Source organism: Pelodiscus sinensis, chromosome 9 (assembly GCF_049634645.1).
Source record: "Pelodiscus sinensis isolate JC-2024 chromosome 9, ASM4963464v1, whole genome shotgun sequence".
NCBI classification, from domain to species: Eukaryota; Metazoa; Chordata; order Testudines; family Trionychidae; genus Pelodiscus; species Pelodiscus sinensis.
The window spans coordinates 11,240,618-11,261,998 of record NC_134719.1 but is presented as its reverse complement, the minus strand read 5'-3'; the positions used below and the strand labels follow the sequence as shown (position 1 = coordinate 11,261,998).

At 45.2% G+C, this 21,381-nt stretch overlaps 2 protein-coding genes across 4 annotated transcripts in view; one reads left to right on the top strand and one right to left on the bottom strand.

Moving 5' to 3' along the window:
• Positions 1–1,461: 1,461 nt before the first annotated feature.
• Positions 1,462–18,122, bottom strand: LRRC42 (leucine rich repeat containing 42). Its single transcript, XM_075936017.1, has 8 exons — positions 17,983–18,122; positions 16,434–16,919; positions 13,718–13,849; positions 12,537–12,655; positions 8,818–8,906; positions 8,608–8,721; positions 4,259–4,343; positions 1,462–1,956 (listed from the first exon to the last, which is right to left on the bottom strand). Exons 2-8 carry the CDS (start codon positions 16,904–16,906, stop codon positions 1,697–1,699), a joined length of 1,272 nt encoding a protein of 423 aa, XP_075792132.1. The 5' UTR covers positions 16,907–16,919; positions 17,983–18,122; the 3' UTR covers positions 1,462–1,696.
• Positions 17,674–21,381, top strand: part of IFT25 (intraflagellar transport 25) — a 25,338-nt gene continuing 21,630 nt past the window's right edge. The window contains exon 1 of one of the 3 annotated variants that reach the window (XM_014578763.3): positions 17,674–17,769. The gene's annotated coding sequence lies outside the window, so the exon portion shown is untranslated. Of the gene's footprint in view, positions 17,770–18,067; positions 18,206–21,381 lie in introns of those variants that run through there. The other 2 variants (XM_075936024.1, XM_075936025.1) reach the window with 2 other exon arrangements.

Genomic DNA, 21,381 nt, shown 5'->3' with positions numbered 1-21,381 from the left:
TAACAAAGAGACTGTTTACAAATTCCAAGGATGCGTGCGTGCGTGTGCGTTACACACCATTGAATAAAACAGCAGTGCTGAAAGATTTCCCAGAGGGATATCTAACTGCTATTACAGAAACAAACTGAAATAAAATTTTGTCCTTCACACCAAAAATTTCAGAAGTCATTAGTAATTCTAGGTGCCCAACTTTAAGGTGCTAAGGTTAGCCACCCACAATCACTACTCACTACTAAAATTCTTAGCTTTAGTGTTAGCTAGAGTTAGCAAGTTCCACAGTATCTACAGAGAATAATTTAGAACTCTTATCAGTACTTTTCTATATAAGTGTTTTTAGGTAGTGATGATTATTATATGCCTACTTGTATATACATGCTTAAACATGTTTCAATCCACAAAAGACTCTTAACTGATAAGTGTAAAGTGCCAGTGATTTGTTTATAAAAAGAACATTGTCTATAAATTCTACCATTGGAATTCAAAATAGCACAAAGTAAAATGTAGTTTCTAGATTAAACTCACAAACTGCAATATTTTCTCCATTCCCATGTTATAACTTTGATTCCAAAGTAATTGTCTGTCAGAAATTAGCTGTTACAGGAAACCCCCGCATTATGACAACCCAAGTTGTGACCCTACCCCGCACTTATGACCATTTTTGTAAGTGCGGAAGGGGATGAACCCCCCCCAACTTACGTCCTCAGCCTGCATTTACAACAGCACATGGTGCCTATTGTAAATGCAGGTTCGAGTTGTGATGCCCCCAACTTATGACACTTCCCCAGGAGCCGATTGCGTCGCCAAGTTGGGAGCCGCTTGTACTTAATTTTATATTATTCCACCACACCTATAAACTTACTATCCTTTCTCTGTTAGGCTCTATGCACATCATTTTGGGTACAGCGCACGGGGTGAGGTCTATGTTCTACCTAGATAAGGATTAATATAGTGCCATTACAATCACATGACACTTTACAACGATAGATTAATCATGCTTGCTACCATAGTGATGACTTCAGACTGTTCCATGACGCACACAATGCTTTCACATTACCAATAAGACCAGACTACCTTGACTTTCTCAATCCTAGTCAGTTTCATGTTTTACACTGCTGTTGTTGTGCACAGTGTAGTGAGCAGACCCGAGGCATTCAGCTAAGTAATGATCAGTTTCTGTCACTGAGGCTGCTCTCCAGAGCAAGACTTAAGAGGAATCATTTCCCTAAGGCCTGGCGTACACTAACGGGGAAAGATGCACAACTCCAGCTATGTAATTAATTAAGCACTTGAAGTTGAAGTATCTTAAATTGCATTTAGGTACTGTCCACACAATGCTCTTACTCCTTGTGAGGAGCAGGACTACAGGCGCAGACAGACGCACCCCTCTCAGTTCGAATTAGCGGGTCTTGGACCATAATGTAGACGAGCCCTTACTATATTATGTGTGTCACAGGCATTAAGTTAAGGGTGACAACAAAATTTATTTGAAAAAATTACTGCATATAGAAAATATACATTAGACTGATCACCACTCCATCTCTTGGGTCTAGCACTCCTGTTTCCCAATACAAGTAGCTATAATTTGCTGCTATGCTACTGCTGTTTAAACAAGATCAGTCTCCTTTCTCCATATGTGAATTCATAGCGATATTTCTAACAACTTTACTACCACGAAAAAAAGGGAAATCTTTATGAATCAATAGGTATTCAGCAAGTCCCAATCTTCCACTGTCAGGCACGTGTGCTTTTGCTTTGAAGTTCGGTCTCTCTCTTGTTCAGTTAAACCTTTCCCTTTAATTTTTTTAAATTGATGGCTAGTTGCAGCCTCCTTTTTCAATAAAGGGAAATGGCAGTTTTGTACTTTATCCTTATAGAACTGCAAGTTTTCAGAAGCTTTTGCTTTAGTCTGAACCAATGTGCATGTGACTGGTTCTTCTATCCTGCGTCTCTTTCCATCTACAAAAAAACCCAAAACACAGAGTTAAGCCTGCTCTCTAATGCAGTATATGCTTGGCACAAAAGCTGTATTCATCATTTCTTAAGCTGTGTTTAGTACAGCTACTAATCCTTAATATTTATAAATGAAATCCATTTTCAATATTTGGTTTTATTTAATCAATACAACATATAAGGCTGCTTTATATTGCTGATTAATTTTTGTTGGGAAACATGTTAAGTGTATTACAAAAGGAGGATTTTGTGCTTAACTTAATCACTTTATTCAAAATCAGATAACCACACTGAAAATGACCTTCTGGGTCACCAGATTCCAGCTGCTTCAATAACTAACCCAAAACTAGGGATGTTAGTGTATAGTCATGTAAACAATTAACTGATAAAGCCTGGGTTCATCAGTCAATCCAAACAACTACACACACTCCCCCACCCCTTGCTGCCTCTGTATCAGAGGCAGCAAGATGGGGGGAGGAGGGGAGATGAGAGCTGGTGCAGAGGATGAGGGAAGAAATGGGAGCTAGTACACGCAGGTAGCCAGCTTTTAAGCTGGCTTTCTGCATGTGCCGGCTCCACAGAGCCACCTGCCCCCTCCTTGCTGCCTCCTACAGAGGTGGGGGCGGGTGACAGGCGGGAGCCCGTGCTTGGGAGGAGCCAGCTTAAAAATTGCCCCCTTTCTTCCTCCTGCACTGCTGCCTCTGTGTCAGAGAAAGGGACGTAGGCAGGATGCTGGAGCAGCCTTTGTCCGCAGGGAGCTTGGGCCCTCAGCGGAAAGGGGCTGCTGCTCACTGCGGACAGGAGCTGCTCTGTGGGATGGTGGAACAACCTCTATCCGGGCTGCTGCTTCTGTATCAGAGGCAGCAGTACAGGGCAGCAGGCAGGAGTTGGTTTGCATGGGGAGCCGATTTCTAAATTGGTTCCCTTCATGGACTGCTTCCCTCCTGCCACTCCGCGCTGCTGCCTCTGATAGAGAGGCAGCAGCATGGAGTGACAGGGGGATTCCTGGGAGTGGGACACTGGTTGCCAGCCCTGCCCTTGGGGACCATTGAATAATTGTGTAACTGATAAGATATGGTGCGGTTACATGATTATTAAACTAAATGATATTTAACATTCCTACCCAGAATCCACTGACATCAATAAACTGGTTTCAATGCATTTGAGCTCAAACTGTCTGTGATTTGGATTTATGTAATATGTCATCCATATTCCATCATATGAAAAAAATATCTATTTACTAAAAGCAAGGTCAATCACATTTTAGTTATATTGTAACTTTAAAGATGATGTGTAAATGAATGAATTCTTCCGTTTCACAAGTGGCTACAGAATATATCAATGTTCCCTCTAATTTTTTCCAGGCACGTGCAGAATAAATTTTGTTACAAGTACTGAGGCATGTGTATATGTGCACCACCAGCAGAAACTCATGCTGGCAGCTGTGGGTGCTCAGCTAATCAGCTGTGTGACATTTCGATCTCTCCTGGGTGGCTGTTCAAGTGCTTGACTGAACAGAATACAGGTATACCCTAATATGGCCACCATTTGAGTTTTTAAAATATAGGCTGGACCTCACTAGTCCACCGGGACCTGAGCTGTTGGGACCTAAGCAGTCCCGAACCAGGGAGTTTGCTGGACCAGGGAGGCCAATGCTCCCCTGCTGGCTGTCCCATTCCCAGGCTCCAGCTTTCTGCTGCCTGGGGTTTCCCAGGTTCCTGCTGGGGCCACTCGGACGCCGCCAGCCCTGTTCAGCTGCTGCTGGGGATTCCCCGGGGCTCCCTGGCCACCCCAGTCCCAATTCACTGGGGATTCCAGGGGTTCCCCAACTGCCTGTCCGTGTTGATGCCAAGGAGTTGCCCATCCAGGGCTGCCCGGCCTGCTGCTGCTGAGAGTTTCCCAGCATTTCCCAGGTGGAGCCGTCCGGTTACCACCAACCCCTCTGCCGGAGCCAGTCCTGCTCCCCCCGGGACTTCTGGCAGCAGCAGGGCCAGGCAGCAGCCAGGGAGTCCCCAGGTAGGGCAGGGACTCCCCATTTTCTGCATGGCCCTGCTCACGCCAGGGGTTCTCTGGCTGGGGCAGGGGCTCCTCATTCATCAGATGATCCTGCTGATGACGGGGTTCTGCAGCCAGGCCGGGGATCCCCAGCCCTGGCTCCCACTCTCCTCCTCCGGGACTCTTTAATCCAGCAACAACTGTAGCCCTGCCGGACCAGAGAGTCCCAGATTTGGGAGGTTCTACCTGTACCTTAAGTGTAAATAATGAACAAATCTAAACAAGTTCTTCAAAGCCTCACACGGTTACATACAGAAGTGTTGAGTTGTTGTTCTGGACTTCAAGGTTTCCTTGATCTGGATGGTTTTCATAGCCAACTGCTCCCACTGCAACACGGTCTGAAACATGATTTTGAATTATTTTCTTAAAAGAAATGACAGTCAGAAACAACTCTACAGCTTACTCTTTAGCTTTTTAATGCCTATTACCTGTCAAAGATGACTTATAAAGTAACACCAGTTTTCAGTAAAAGTTTAAGTATTAGTAACCCAAGTAAAATATTCCTTACTCCAATTCTATCATATACTACCTTATCAAACAGGAATTCTGATGCATATATGAAGCAAGATGAAGGACCATGGAGAAACAGAAAAACATCTGCAGCTAACATGTTTTTACAACACTGCCATTACAGTAGGAGTCTTTGTGGTTATGATTTAGAGATGTAAGTGACTAGTTGAGTAGTCAAGTCACTACTCGACTAGTTGCTTCCCTCCACCCCGCTGCTTCTATCAGAGGCAGCAAGGAGTGGGGGGAAGCAGGAGATGGTGCTGGAGAAAGCTGGCTTATAAGCCGGTTCCCCCAGCACCATCTCCGTGGGATGCAGGGAAGGATCAGGCACCTCTGACTCAGCTGTGCCAGCTCGTGCCTGGTCTCCTGCTGTGGCTCTGCCATTTAAAAGGCAGAGCCACAGCAGGGTTAGCTCCTGGAGCTGGGAGCTAACCCTGCTGCAGCTCTGCAGTTTCCCCCTTTATCAACTAATGGATCAACTACTCGATTAGCTGATTAAATGCAATTTAACATCCTTATTATGATTCTTCTCTTCTAAGCTAGTGAAAATAAAATGCAAAATCAATACAGATTATGAGAAGTCACTACATTAGTATTTCAAATTAAAGGTCGAAACCGAGCAACGTAATTTGTTTCACACAAATTGACATATGACTGTGAAACATAAGCTTCAACACTAAGCTACGCATATTATATTTTTCAAACAGGATTATTTAACTGCACTATCATTTTCTCTTTTGTCTTGCTCATCTTTTTAAATAGGTGTGTCGAGTTGTTAGGAATTTGGGGGAGAGGGGAAAGGAGGGCGATAGACCAGCAAAGCAGTACGTGTTGTGGAGATAAACCAGCAAACAGTACACGTTCTGATTTACATTTTAACCAGATATAACACTGGTAAGATTTCCAACACAACTATCTTATCACTGGCACATTCAACTATAAACTCTGTTTTTAGGGTTTGACTAAACTGTGAAAACTAGTGGTGTGTTAATATGTTGGCTAAAGCATATTAATGCACTGGTAAACAGCCCCATAACAGCAAGTGTAAGACACTGCTGTTTAAAACAATGTTAGCTGGTCCTGCTTAACTTTAAAGTCATGTTTGCCATTTTAGAGGCACAGAAGCAAATTCCATAAACCCCACCACACACTTGCTTTTTCTGAATTTTAGTCACACTTACCTCCAAAAAAATATATTTTTAAATTATTCAACTGTGAAAGGATGAGCCAGGCATATTACAATTAATGTTAGCAGATTATATTTTGCTATATTCTTAAATTGACCATGTCTATGCAACAGAAGTTGCACCAGTTTAATTAAGGGTGGATAAAATTTTTATTATTTAAAAATAAAAACCAATTAAAAATAGGATTTTTAACATTTTTTAAATAATAAAATACTATATTTCTCATTTTAAAAAGTTACAATTAAATCTCATCACAAACATGCTACCCCTACACTTAGAGTCTAATAAAAATGAATTGATGGCTGTAGTCTATCCAGCCTAACAACCAGCTTTTGCTTCTTGAAAGTTCTGGGCTCTTTGTTTCTCAGCAGACTAACATGTGCAAAGACTGAATAGGATTGTTTTTGTTCTGTGACCTGGACCAAGCATGACAGAGTTAGTTAAGACATTGTCTAAGAACAGAGACACAATATATAGGAAAGGATGGAAGTAGCATAAAAAGGAACAGTGGAATGGACTGGGGAAAAAAAAGGAAAAACATTATTCAGCACATACACAGTTTACTAGATCCCCCTGCATTTTTGCCACAGAAAAACTATCATGGCTTCTGAATATAAAAGAGACCCTATCTGGGAATATTTTGAAGAAATTTGTGCCCTGGGCAAAACAGGAAAATGCGTCAAGGGTAAGCAGTGCAAGAAGATGATGCTGGGTCTAGCTGCAAGAATAAAACATTGTAAGAAAAACTGCTTATTGAGAGAAAATGATGTGGCTATGTCTGAGGAACAATATGGATCGACTTTGCAATGCAAGACTTTCTCTAGGCCTTTTAGTATTTAAGTGTGCTTTAACAAGTAAATTCTCAAGCTGTTTGCTATGTTGGATGGTGCTAGAAAAAAATTTAGCTCAGCCAATCCTAATGGTTTGTTTAATTAACTCAAGTATACAATACAGAAAGATGCAGTAAGAGAAATCTAGAGTTGCCAGTTGCCACTGAGCATCATTTTCTTATTTTATATTATTACATAATCAGGGCTCGATTCTGCATGTGCAGATTGCTCTGCACCGGCTCTTCCAGGTTGTAATCTACTCACCACAGGTGAGTAAATTACATTATTTGTCAAGCCCTGTACATAATACATTCTATGGTGATGCCATAAGTCTATTCCCTATTTTACTTTAGCATGACTCAGCTTTCCCAAAGGAACCCCATCCTATACTTGTTTTCAATGGGACTTACTCCAAAACTAAGTGCACTCTAAGCACAGTCAATCTTCGCTTTTTTAGTAACTTGGAATCACATCTGCATCAGAATGACAGTGGGAATGGTGAAGATGAGAGCTAGCTGAAGATGTTTTAAGTAAGTACATTTAGTGGTTTGAAGACTTGTATGTTAGAGTTAATACAATTTGAAATAAAAAAAAATGACAGCCATCAGCCAGCAACTCAGGAGACTGCTGCAATTGCAAATGTGAAACATTTATGTAATGTTTAATATTTAGTTTCATAAAATATAACTGCTATTGTGTTTGTGTGTAAGTTAGTTCTCACCATTCCTAATATACTGCTGCTGCACCTGCAGCTTGACCCAAGTAATGAGTATTATGTACTATAAGTATTATGAGTGCTATTTCCTAAATTAATAAAAATCACGTTATCTAAAAAATGTACACAAAGAATACCCTCTTCAATGTTGTAAAATGCTGTCCTAAGCTGTAAATTAAAATGTTTCAGTGATCAAATTTGCACCATTGTTTGAAGAAATGGATGAAGTTGTATCAGTGGGAGGGAAACCTGATTTAAATCAGTGATTAGGTGATTTAAATTGTTATTTAAATCACTCGGATTTAAAATCAATCCACCCTGGTTTAATTAGACTGATTTAAAAATTAATTTAATTAAACTAGTGCAACTTTCATCTCATGGACATGGCCTTAGACTTGGAAAGTCAGATCAACATAGCTATCTCAGTCGAGGTGAAAATACCACATCCCAATAGCTGCAGACCCCAGGGTAGACAGAGCTATGTCAATGAATGAATACTTCAATGGTTTATTAGGTAATGAGATTTCATGGGGCAGACCCACTTCTTCAGATCTTCTACCTCTCTGTTACTTCATCAATGTCACTCCCATTCAGGGAAGTGGTGTTTCTATATCACTGCAAAACCCCTTCAGCTCCTGAAGGTGGAACATACATTATGCACTTATGCTAGCACAGGTATGGGGATGTGGCTATGCCAATGCAGCCTCTGTAGTATAGATCAGCGGTTCTCAAACTTTTTGGGTTGCGTAAAAATTTATGCGGAGCCCCAGCGGTCCACTGATTGTATGTGTTGTACCTATTGATGTTGCCAGTTTGTCAACCTCGTGGAGCCCCTGGAGATGTCTCGCGGAGCCCTGGGGCTCCGCGGAGCATAGTTTGAGAAACACTGGTATAGATACTGTATAGCCCAGTTTGTTACAATGAAATCCCTGCAGCTGCAATTTCTCTAACACCAGGGTAAACAAATGTGGCTCAGTTTTATAATGCAGCTTCAAGCTGCGCATATAAAGGCTTCAGCATGCAATGCTCCATTTTTGCTTCAAGTGGCCTCAATGGGTGCCTGCAAAGACTTAACACACATTATTTGCAAAGCGAGAATACTTGCACTCTGCTTTATTCTGTGCAAATTTAGATTTGATCCCGGTTGTCAGCGAACAGTTAATGCAAACTCTGGATACTTCCTGTGGCATGTAAAAGACTGAACATGTCTCTTTGCTAAGCTTTTTAAAACATCTGTTTTCTCAGAATTAAGTTCTAAAAAGATATAAAATATCTCAACCTCACTGGGTGATGTGAAATGACTTGCTATTGAATAGGACAAATACTTTTATTTTGTAGAATTATATAAAAAAGTACATACCTGTTCTGCCCATCCTTCTGTTTTGCAGTTACTATGATCAAATTCTTTCAGAGGCACTTTTGAATGTACTAAGCTTATTTGAGTCTGGAGCCTTTGAATGACAGCCTTAACATTCTAGTAAAAAACAAGATATATGGTAAATCAGACTGTGTAGAAGAGCATTTGATAATGCTGTGTATATTTAACAAAACTGGGTGGAAACTATTTTACCTTGAGACCTGTTTCAGAAATATCTAAATAACTCAGCTTCTTGAAAGAAAAAAGGTACCCGATTCCTATATCTGTGATTTCAGGGTTACCTATAAAGTAAAAAAGATTAGATTAAATTGCATGATTAAGGTTGTGTTCTACAAAATATAGATTTAAAAAAGAAAAAGTATTAAAATGTAGGTGTAGAAAGAGAGACAATACAAATGTTATATTAGCAAGCAACCAATTATTCTCATGATAAATATTATATAAGCTATTCTAGCACATTTATAATAAGATGCTCTGTGTTTTGAAAGTTATTTGAAACTCATTTTTTAATCATTAGAGCAAAATTAAGCTTGAATAGACAACTTCAATTATGTTAAACTATTACAAATGCATAAGCCACACTTGTGCATAAGTAAATATACATGTTTAATGCACACAAAATCTAATATTCTTTTCATATAAGATTGCAAAGTCAAGCACGTTAATTCAGTCCCTTGGGGTGTATGAATTATAATGCAGTGTTTAATTACATGGTTGCATATTTTTCATTCAGTGTATGGAATGGACGCTGCCTACTTATTAAGCGGCTATTCAAATTAGGGATGTTAAGAAGTGGGTATCTGATTGTGTAGTCGATAAAAAATGTTATTGGTTACACGACTCGTCGATAAGGGAAAGCACTCAGTCTCAGGTAGCACTGGGTCCGGGAGCTATCCCTACTGCGGCTTTGCATTTTAAATGTAGTAAGAGCTGGACTGCCTGCCCATGGTGAGCAGAGGCTGGTTCATCGCCCCCCCCTCCATGCTGCTGCCTCTGATAGAGGCAGCAGCGCGGGGGGGGGGGGGAGGGGCATGTCAGGCAGCACTGCAGAGATGATGCTGGGGGAACTGGCTTTTAAGCTCCTGCTTCCCCCCTTTGCTGCTTCTGATAGTGACAACAAGGTGGGGGGGAATACAAGTGGTTGACTTGACTACCCAATAAGCCTAGGCTTACTCGACTACTCACTTACATCCCTAATTCAAATCTTTTCTTTTTGTTCAATGTGTGGCCCTATAATTGATTAACTGCATAATATTCAAACCTATTATGCAAAGTTATTAATTTTCCCATGGCACTTTCCAATAGCATTTTTGCTATTGTGAGGAGCTTTTCAGTGGCACTCTTCACAATAGCAAACATGTGAAGCATGCATATTAATGTTCATAGCATCCCTGTAAAAAGAGGGGGAATTATTAGAGTCTTGCAAATCCGTGGACATCTACATCCGCGGATGTTGATGCGGACAGTCACAGCTCATTTTTGTGAATATGGATGAGAATATAGATACAAATTTTGTATCTAGAACTCTGTAAATTTGCAGATATCTGCGGATGTGGATGCAGATATCAGCGGCTTATTTTGCAGATGCGGATGCAAATTTTGTATCTATATAGGACTTTGGGAATTATTATCCCCATTTTACAGATGAAATATTGAGGCACAGAGATCAAGATCAACAGTATCCATGCATTTTGAGTGGCTAATTTGAAACAATTAGGACCTGATTTCTGAAACTATTTAGTATTATGTAGCTCTTTATATATTCAAAGTTCCTGGAGACTTCAGTTATAGTTGTGCATGCTCAGCACGCCTGCAAATCATTCCCCAGGTGCCCAGAAAATGAGGAACAGGCAGGAAGTAGTCATCTGTGAAAAGTCTGGTTTAAATGATTTGCCCATTATCACGCAGAGAAAGAATCTAATTCTCCAGTGTAGCATTCAACTACCTTTACAGAAAGACTGTTCTTTCTCTTTCTGTAACCTCCTTCCTCCTTCACTACACATCTTCCAACTTTTTGCAAATGAAGTAAGAAGCTGATGGACATCAATCTCTTTCAAAAACATAAACCAGATTCATCTCTAGAGCAGGTCCATACCGTGCACTGAATGAGGCCGGGGTCCTGTGGGGGAATATAGTAAGTGCTCATGTAATTAAAGATGATCATATTTCATATTCAGAAGGGGGCAAAATTAGGGTTGTGTAGACAGCCTTAATTCTGGTGCTGAGTGCTTGACTTTGGAACCTGAAGTGTTTTTAAAGTAGTGATGTTAAAAATCATTTAATATGGTAACCGTGTAACCGCTAAAAATTCTTAGCGGTTTCATGGTTACATGCACTTTGGGCTCTGCGGTATAAAGTGTTATACTGCAGAGCCCCAGCAAATCCTCTTCCCTGGGAGCAAACCCAGCAAAGCCGCCTCCCCAGGAGCCAGCTGAGTGTAAACAATACCATTAACTGATAAGCATCAGCTTATCTGTAAAAAGGTTCAACTCTAACATCCCTATTTTAAAGTAGCATTCTGTGTGCAATTTCTTAGCCCTCTTCCCCTCCCCACCCAAAAATATATTAAATCAGGCAGCTTCCTCCTTCATACTGCCCAGGCCAGTGGGGAACATTGAAAGCTCAGGGGAGATAGGCTTTCTGATCTCATTCCCAACTCCACACACACAGATGCAATTGCAGGGACTGTTCTGCTCAGCTACAGACTGAAACATGCTCAGTGCAGATGCTACCATGGGGAATTTAACTGATAAAATCTAAAAAGTCTGTAGTGAGCATGTGCAAACTGTGATTTTTCAAAGGCTTATAACTTGCCTAAATACGGGCACATTTTCACGTGGTCAGCAAAAGCATATCCCTCAGCAAAGACCACCATCTTCCAAATTTCAGGTCCCTCTTCCAACACATGGAGGTGAGAGAGCTTTTCCAAGTAAAGGTAACCAGAATTTTTTTAACATGAGCAAAACAATATTTTTCCCAGACCTTGTTCTTCAAAATGGCTGAATGATTATGGCTGAAGTTTTCCAGAATAAATCAGCCTAAATCAGACACCAAGCATAGAATATTTCACCCCAAATGGATAAAGTCTGGTAAAGTTATAAGCAACTGACAACACATGATAGGAAATGACAGGCAACCTTCATGACAGGAGGTGCTGTGAGCCCCACCTATAATCAGCCTGCTTTTCAGGAAGAAAGGGAGGCAAAGGAGTCAATTGCTTGGGACCTAGAGATTCACAGAAGCCCAGAGCTCTTGGCTGCTGTCACTACTGTGGCAGTGGCCAGAGCACAAGGCCCCTTGAAATTGCCTTGGGAGCACTAGAGTGCATGGCTCCGAAGACTAGGGTAGTGCTACGAGATGACTGCCCTTGGCTTCCCCTTTTCCAGGGGCCTGCGGTGGCTATTGACCCCGCTGCCCATAATCAGTATCCTTGTTAATGTCAAGTTCTGAAAGTTTTCTTTTGTTGTTGTATTTGAGCCCAAGATGATGGTCACCTTAGTCTTGTTCTCTGTAAATAGTTTAAATGCAGAATAGTCACTACACTAGCAGAAAGACTAGACAAAGGAGGATGCTGTCAGGTTCATGTCATATTTAGTAGTAGTACAATACAAAGCTTAGATTATAAATTCAGTAGGGAGTCACTCAGCCTGGATATTGACTAGTTCAAGTTCCATTTTGGAATGAATAAATGTTCATTTAAAAGGTGTTTTTATGCCAATCAAGTAGCAGGAGAAGGCTACACATGCAACACATGGTTTCTGAAAAGTTGTTAATTTAAATCCTTGTCTGGATTCCTGATGTAGGGGCTAATTTTGAACAAGTCTCCTTTCAATATTAACTAAGAGGAACCCTAGATGACAAGTAACAATGTGTTTCTAAATGCAAATGACGAGGCACATCGACACACTTACAAGACAAATCTAATACTGAAAGATTTTCAAGTCCCCTTTTCATTACTCGAACTGGTGCTGTCATTCTGCGAAGACCTGCATCTGATAAACAATTATCCTTCAGGAGGAGCCGAGTTACACTAGGATAAAGAATGTAAAGTTAGTTTGTAAAGGAATAATGTAAAGTTTTTAGGATAATTGTTAGCATTTCATGTGCAAAGTCTAGAATTTTTTCCTAATACCTGCTTAGTCTATCACTCCTTTACTCCTTTAAAAGGACCAATAAAACAAGAGGCCTTTTTGGTATTTTCCCTGTTTTCTCTGAAGTCTCCGCTGAAGCAATTACCTAACAAACTTCCCAAAGTTTCACTGACACAGGCAACACTGGAACATACCACCCTGCTAATTCAGGCACTAAGATTCTTTGTTACTTGAACTACTTGGGCTCACCAATTTCAACCCCTTTCAAAATCGGAAAAGGAAAATCTTGCTTGACATACAGGAAAAGGCATAATTGGTAGGAGATATAAGGAAGTATTGCAAACAAGAATAAATGAAATCCCCAAAAGTTTATAGATATACTTCCACGGCATCCTTTTAAAACACAATCTTGAATCAAACAAATGGAAGTCTTATGTAGTAGTAACAGTTATTAATTAATAAACACAATTAACCTAATAAAGTTTCACAATTTTCCATCTTTTAGATCTCTAGGAGCTCAAAAAGATGGCTATATAAAGATTTTAGAAAACAAATACTAGACAAAAGATGTAAGTTATTAATATCTCATCCTGACATTAATGCAATTAAAATTATTATTTTGATAAAGTTCTCCCCCAAAAGTTAATAAGCAAATTTAATAGGGAAAGTTTACAGCAGTTGGAAATTAAGTTTTGCAATAATGACTGTATATTATAAACAGAAAATGAAAAATGTAGAAAACAGTTAGCTAGAACTTTTATTTCAACTTTCATAATTGTAGAACTTGTCTAAAGACTCAGCACATGGTTGGTATTTTGCAATTTGGGTTATAAACTCTGATGCTTGCTTTTTCTGCCTTAAGAAGTGAGTTTATAGACAACTGAAAACCCCCAATAAAAGTGCTTGTTTCCTATGAAACTTTAAAGAGACAGTGTGATTCTGTGAATTTCTTAGTGATGGAAAAAAATGCTGGTCAATTACACATATCAATATATTGGTACCTAGACAGAGCTTCTTTGGTGATATGTTCTAGCAATTCATGGTTATCTCCAAGTTTACAACAGGAAAGATCCAAGCAGGTCAGCTCCCTGAAAGACTTAATTTCTTCAAGTTTTTCAGAAATAACCAGATATCTGTAAAGAGCAGAAAGCTATGAACATTTAAATGCACTAAAAGTACAGTCATAGAAGGTGTCTACTTCTCCTTGGCATTATGCCAGCTGCCATGTGAAAAATGCCTAGAATGAGTAAGCTCTCATCATTATCTATCCAGGCTGCAGTCCATTTGGAACACATGCTCAGATTCTTACTCAATGTCTTATATCAACATTTTAAAGACATTTGAAAAGGACAAATCAAATTTCAGAACAGAAGAGGGATGATGGGGGGAGGTAAATGCTCTAATCCCACTGACAGAGACCAGAAACTTCAGGATCTCTACCAAGCATTTATAAACCTCAATTACCCACCTGGAGAAATAAAAAAACAAATTGAAAGAGCCAGACAAATACCTAGAAACCATCTACTTCAAGACAGACCCAAGAAAACCAACAATAGAACACCACTTGTCATCACCTACAGCCCCCAACTTAAACCTGTCCAACACATTATCAATAAACTTCAACCTATCCTGGATCAGGATACTAAACTCCGAGAGGCTCCTATAGACAACCACCTAACCTCAAGATGATTCTTACCAACAACCACAGGACATACCACACTAATACCAACCCTGGAACCTTCCCTTGCAACAAACCCTGTTGCCAGCTTTGTCCACATATTCATTCTGCTGATACCATTATTGGACTAGCCAATTGAGTTATAAGATCAAGAACACGTATTCCTGCTCATCCAGAAATATAATTTATGCTATCGTGTGCCGAAAGTGTCCGTCTGCTATGTACATTGGACAAATGTCTCAGACACTTCGCCAAAGAATCAATGCCCACAAAACAGATATTAGACAGGATCACAAAGAAAGAACAGTTTCTTGCCATTTCAACCAGAAAGGGCATTGTCTCAACGACTCGATTACCTGCATCCTGCTTCAAAGACCTTTTAACACCAGACTTGAAAGAGAATCCTCTGAACTGTCATTCATGCTTAAATTCGACACTTTAAGTCCAGGTCTAAACAAAGACATGAATTATCTTACCCATTACAAAGATAGCTTCCCCAATTATCACCTCTAATATCATTAGCTCACAGACATTTACCTCCCACCCTCATCCCATTCTGTTCTGAAATTTGATTTGTCCTTTTCATATGTGTTCATTTTTTTAAATTGTATCCTTTGGTATATATGGTTGTGCCAATTTTCTTTCACTATTTTATCTGAGGAAGTGGGTCTGGCCCACGAAAGCTCATCACCTAATAAACCATCTTGTTAGTCTTTAAAGTGCTACATAGTCCTGTTTTTTGTTTCAGCTACACCAGACTAACACGGCTACATTTCTATCATTATATCAACATTGTGACTCTGATCTTAACTCAAAAATTACTTGCTACATAACCAGTGACTTTAACATGCAAAGACAGCTATTACTACCAGATCACAAGACATATCAGTCCAAATCAAACAGTGCAACTGATGTTTCATGGCCAAAACAAAAGCCTCGACTTGAGAAATAAAGAGGACAAAAAGGTTTTCCATAGGAAGCCATCTTTCATTCATGGAAAATGCAGTCCACGAGTAAACTGGCATGCAATTTGATCATTCTGAGAATGAAGTGACAACTGGTACGCCTGATGTTTTTTTTAGTAAAAACTTTTCTATATTACTCATGCCAGTTTTGGAATCCAAGAATGATGTCCCTATATGCTTTGATTTATACTGGTTCATATTTAAAAGACTCAAAAGAATATAAACTGTGTGAATGTAAACTACAAATCCCAATAAAATATTATCCTAATTTAAGCCTTGTAAGGAGAAACTTTTCTGGTTGTGTTAGAACTTGATCAAAGAGGGGAAGACACAGAATGTCCTTGGTCAAGGTGTGTTCAATATGAAGGGCATGCAACACATATAGACATAAACAGTAATTAATAAAATGTAATACGAGGTCTTCTGACTTCAAAACCTGTAATAACATTACACAGCTATGCTCTTCTCCCCCCTGCCTTTGGGTACTTGTATCCTTCATATGAGAAATGTGATAGTAGACATGGAATGTCCCAGTGGGACTGTGTGCTAGAAAATTTTGCTGGCTATACAAGTCAAAGTAAATGCCGAAATCGTTTAATTAGTTCAGACAAAATTTAGTTATTAACACTCCTATGAGGAAGGTAAGTAAGACAAGCTTGTCTCTCTCACCAACAGAAAATGCAATAAAAGATACTGCCTCACCCATCATCTTGTCTTGAGTATCCTGGGACTGACATGGCTACAACTACAGTGCAGACAACAAGGTAGGCATGTTGTGAAGATTATGTTTCAAAGCACCATACAAGAGCCAAGTGTTAGCATGCTACAAATAAAGCTGCAGGTTTTATCCTTCAATTCAGATTACAGAATGTGTTCATGTGGATTTAGAGGATTAACTGGCAGATATTAAGTTCTGCATTACAGATGCAAAAATTAAACATGTGCTATCAAAAACAATACTTCATGGAGTAAGCAATACTCCAATAAGCAATCATCCAAATCAATAACATGTTTATATTTAATTAAAAAATAAATATTAACAAACATAAGTTTCATGTTACTGAATGCACTTACCTATTCTGTAAACATAATGAACAAAGCACCAGACTTCCATAAGCCTCAGTAAATTTTTGTAATGCTCTGAGTCCTATAACTGGTTCTGTGAACTTTTGCCTTGCTTCTGCAGCAGAAAAAAGCTTTTCAGCAATCTGCTCTGGAAAGCCAATCAATGAATCAATATGATCAACATTGTCAGAAATGTAATCCAACACTAGGCCGAAGAGAGACTTGGCTGAGTATCGGAGATTCCCCTCCTTAGTATAAGTAAAGATGAAATGATCTGTTCTCTCTTTCCTTGCACTGTCATCTTCTCTGTTCATACAAAGCTCCACAGAGAATCCTTTAGAAAATAGTCTAAACCGCTTGGGTTTTGGAATAGCATTATTTACAGTGCCAGAATCCTGATCTACCATATACAGGTGCCCATTTTCACGCACATATATTGGGCCTGTATCCAAAAGGCTTTCTGACTTGAGGCAGTAAGACATTCCCCTTTAGTTTCTGCAAAAACAAAATGAGAAATGAATAAAGAATTAAAGCAAATGATATCATTTTGGAAATGTTTCAATCCAAGTTAATTTCCTTTGGCACCCTAGGCAGCCCATTATAATGTATCCATATGATACAGTGAAAGCATGGCTGCCTATAATACACTCTTGGGCTGCCAGCAACAACAAAATATGGGAACTAGAACTCATTCCTTCAGAATGACAGGTCTTTTCCACATACTACTGAGGATCAAGAAGGGGCCTCCTGTAACATGGTGTAGATCTGACTGCATTTAGCAGAGCACAGTGCTTGCTACACCTTACACACTACTCAGTACATTACAACTATTTCATTCAAATAATCGTGTACATTGCACATGGCCAGAGCCTTGGGCAGATACAAAATGTGTATCCCCATCTGCAAAAATGAGTTGCAGATATCCACATGGACATCTCCAGATGCGGATGCTGATGGATGTAAAGCAGATATCTGCACATCTGCAGGGTTCAAGGTACACATTTTGCATCTGCATTTGTATCTGCAAAAATGAGCCGTGGATATTCCCATCCATGATGTAAAGCCGATATCCGCAGATGTGCAGGGGCCTGCTCATTAACTTAGGGCTTTCGGTTAAAAAACAAAAAAAGGAAGCGTGCCACAGAAGTTTGTCCTGTGTTGTGCGCCCTCTCCTAGCTCAAGGCTGCACGCCCGGCTGAGGGGCTTTCCAGCACGCCGGCTCGGCCTGCACAAGGGGTCCCTGTCTGCACCACCCCCTGGCGGCATGCTTCGCCCCTGCCCCCTTCGGCAGCACTGCGGCAAGACCTGGCTTTGTCTGGCGCTGTGGCAGGCGCAGCCCCGCAGGGTGGGCGGCCGTTCGCAGGGATGCCCCGGTCTCGGCCCAGGGGGGGGGGGGGGCTCCTGCCTTGGACCTTTCCCCCGCAGGGCGCTTGGTGCCGGGGCCCGGCCGCAGAGGGCTAGCTGGGGGTGGCGGGGCCGCCCCTTTCCCTGGCGCCCGGCCAGCCCCGTCGCTCCGAGCACGGGGCGCGGGGAAAGTTGCCCCGAGCCCCCGACCTACCTGCTCCGGGCACGGGCCGTCCCCGGAGCCCCCGCCTGGCGCGGCCGCTCGCAGGGGCCGGGGCTCGCGCCGCAGGCCGGTCCCGCCCCGGGGGCCACAAAGGGGAGAGCGGGGGCGCGCCGGGGAGCTGAGCGACGGGAGCGCGCGTGCGCGGGCGGCCGGGCGGAGAAAGCGGCGGGGAGACCCCGGGGGGAGCGCGCGGCGTCTCCGCCCGAGACTGGAGGCGAGTCCCTGAGCCAGGGGCGGGGACCCAGGGGAGGCGGGGGCTGATCGGACAATAGAGGGTGCTGGGCGCATGGGGCCATGGGAAGGGGAAGGTGCCGAGGGGAGGTGGGGCAGGGAGCAGGCTCTGGGACATGGGAAGGGGAAGGTGCTGAGGGGAGGTGGGGCAGGGAGCAGGCTCTGGGGACATGGGAAGGGGAAGGTGCTGAGGGGAGGTGGGGCAGGGAGCAGGCTCTGGGGACATGGGAAGGGGAAGGTGCCGAGGGGAGGTGGGGCAGGGAGCAGGCTCTGGGGCATGGGAAGGTGCCGAGGGGAGGTGGGGCAGGGAGCAGGCTCTGGGGACATGGGAAGGTGCCGAGGGGAGGTGGGGCAGGGAGCAGGCTCTGGGGCCATGGGAAGGGGAAGGTGCCGAGGGGATGTGGGGCAGGGAGCAGGCTCTGGGACATGGGAAGGGGAAGGTGCCGAGGGGAGGTGGGGCAGGGAGCAGGCTCTGGGACATGGGAAGGGGAAGGTGCTGAGGGGAGGTGGGGCAGGGAGCAGGCTCGGGGACATGGGAAGGGGAAGGTGCTGAGGGGATGTGGGGCAGGGAGCAGGCTCGGGGACATGGGAAGGGGAAGGTGCTGAGGGGAGGTGGGGCAGGGAGCAGGCTCTGGGACATGGGAAGGGGAAGGTGCTGAGGGGAGGTGGGGCAGGGAGCAGGCTCTGGGGACATGGGAAGGGGAAGGTGCTGAGGTGATGTGGGGCAGGGAGCAGGCTCTGGGGACATGGGAAGGGGAAGGTGCCGAGGGGAGGTGGGGCAGGGAGCAGGCTCTGGGGACATGGGAAGGGGAAGGTGCTGAGGTGATGTGGGGCAGGGAGCAGGCTCTGGGACATGGGAAGGGGAAGGTGCCGAGGGGAGGTGGGGCAGGGAGCAGGCTCTGGGGACATGGGAAGGTGCTGAGGGGAGGTGGGGCAGGGAGCAGGCTCTGGGGACATGGGAAGGGGAAGGTGCTGAGGGGAGGTGGGGCAGGGAGCAGGCTCTGGGGACATGGGAAGGGGAAGGTGCCGAGGGGAGGTGGGGCAGGGAGCAGGCTCTGGGGCATGGGAAGGTGCCGAGGGGAGGTGGGGCAGGGAGCAGGCTCTGGGGACATGGGAAGGTGCCGAGGGGAGGTGGGGCAGGGAGCAGGCTCTGGGGCCATGGGAAGGGGAAGGTGCCGAGGGGATGTGGGGCAGGGAGCAGGCTCTGGGACATGGGAAGGGGAAGGTGCCGAGGGGAGGTGGGGCAGGGAGCAGGCTCTGGGACATGGGAAGGGGAAGGTGCTGAGGGGAGGTGGGGCAGGGAGCAGGCTCGGGGACATGGGAAGGGGAAGGTGCTGAGGGGATGTGGGGCAGGGAGCAGGCTCGGGGACATGGGAAGGGGAAGGTGCTGAGGGGAGGTGGGGCAGGGAGCAGGCTCTGGGACATGGGAAGGGGAAGGTGCTGAGGGGAGGTGGGGCAGGGAGCAGGCTCTGGGGACATGGGAAGGGGAAGGTGCTGAGGTGATGTGGGGCAGGGAGCAGGCTCTGGGGACATGGGAAGGGGAAGGTGCCGAGGGGAGGTGGGGCAGGGAGCAGGCTCTGGGGACATGGGAAGGGGAAGGTGCTGAGGGGAGGTGGGGCAGGGAGCAGGCTCTGGGGACATGGGAAGGGGAAGGTGCTGAGGTGATGTGGGGCAGGGAGCAGGCTCTGGGGACATGGGAAGGGGAAGGTGCCGAGGGGAGGTGGGGCAGGGAGCAGGCTCGGGGACATGGGAAGGGGAAGGTGCTGAGGGGAGGTGGGGCAGGGAGGAGGCTCTGGGACATGGGAAGGGGAAGGTGCTGAGGGGATGTGGGGCAGGGAGCAGGCTCTGGGGACATGGGAAGGGGAAGGTGCCGAGGGGATGTGGGGCAGGGAGCAGGCTCGGGGACATGGGAAGGGGAAGGTGCTGAGGGGAGGTGGGGCAGGGAGCAGGCTCTGGGGACATGGGAAGGGGAAGGTGCCGAGGGGAGGTGGGGCAGGGAGCAGGCTCGGGGACATGGGAAGGGGAAGGTGCCGAGGGGATGTGGGGCAGGGAGCAGGCTCTGGGGCCATGGGAAGGGGAAGGTGCTGAGGGGAGGTGGGGCAGGGAGCAGGCTCGGGGACATGGGAAGGGGAAGGTGCTGAGGGGATGTGGGGCAGGGAGCAGGCTCTGGGGCCATGGGAAGGGGAAGGTGCTGAGGGGAGGTGGGGCAGGGAGCAGGCTCGGGGACATGGGAAGGGGAAGGTGCCGAGGGGAGGTGGGGCAGGGAGCAGGCTCTGGGGACATGGGAAGGGGAAGGTGCCGAGGGGAGGTGGGGCAGGGAGCAGGCTCTGGGGACATGGGAAGGGGAAGGTGCCGAGGGGAGGTGGGGCAGGGAGGAGGCTCTGAGGACATGGGAAGGGGAAGGTGCCGAGGGGATGTGGGGCAGGGAGCAGGCTCTGGGGACATGGGAAGGGGAAGGTGCTGAGGGGATGTGGGGCAGGGAGCAGGCTCTGGGGACATGGGAAGGGGAAGGTGCCGAGGGGAGGTGGGGCAGGGAGCAGGCTCTGGGGACATGGGAAGGGGAAGGTGCTGAGGGGATGTGGGGCAGGGAGCAGGCTCTGGGGACATGGGAAGGGGAAGGTGCCGAGGGGAGGTGGGGCAGGGAGCAGGCTCTGGGGCATGGGAAGGGGAAGGTGCTGAGGGGAGGTGGGGCAGGGAGCAGGCTCTGGGCCATGGGAAGGGGAAGGTGCTGAGGAGATGTGGGGCAGGGAGGAGGCTCTGGGACATGGGAAGGGGAAGGTGCTGAGGGGAGGTGGGGCAGGGAGCAGGCTCTGGGACATGGGAAGGGGAAGGTGCCGAGGGGAGGTGGGGCAGGGAGCAGGCTCTGGGACATGGGAAGGGGAAGGTGCTGAGGGGATGTGGGGCAGGGAGCAGGCTCTGGGACATGGGAAGGGGAAGGTGCCGAGGGGAGGTGGGGCAGGGAGCAGGCTCTGGGGACATGGGAAGGGGAAGGTGCCGAGGGGATGTGGGGCAGGGAGCAGGCTCTGGGGACATGGGAAGGGGAAGGTGCCGAGGGGATGTGGGGCAGGGAGCAGGCTCTGGGACATGGGAAGGGGAAGGTGCCGAGGGGAGGTGGGGCAGGGAGCAGGCTCTGGGGACATGGGAAGGGGAAGGTGCTGA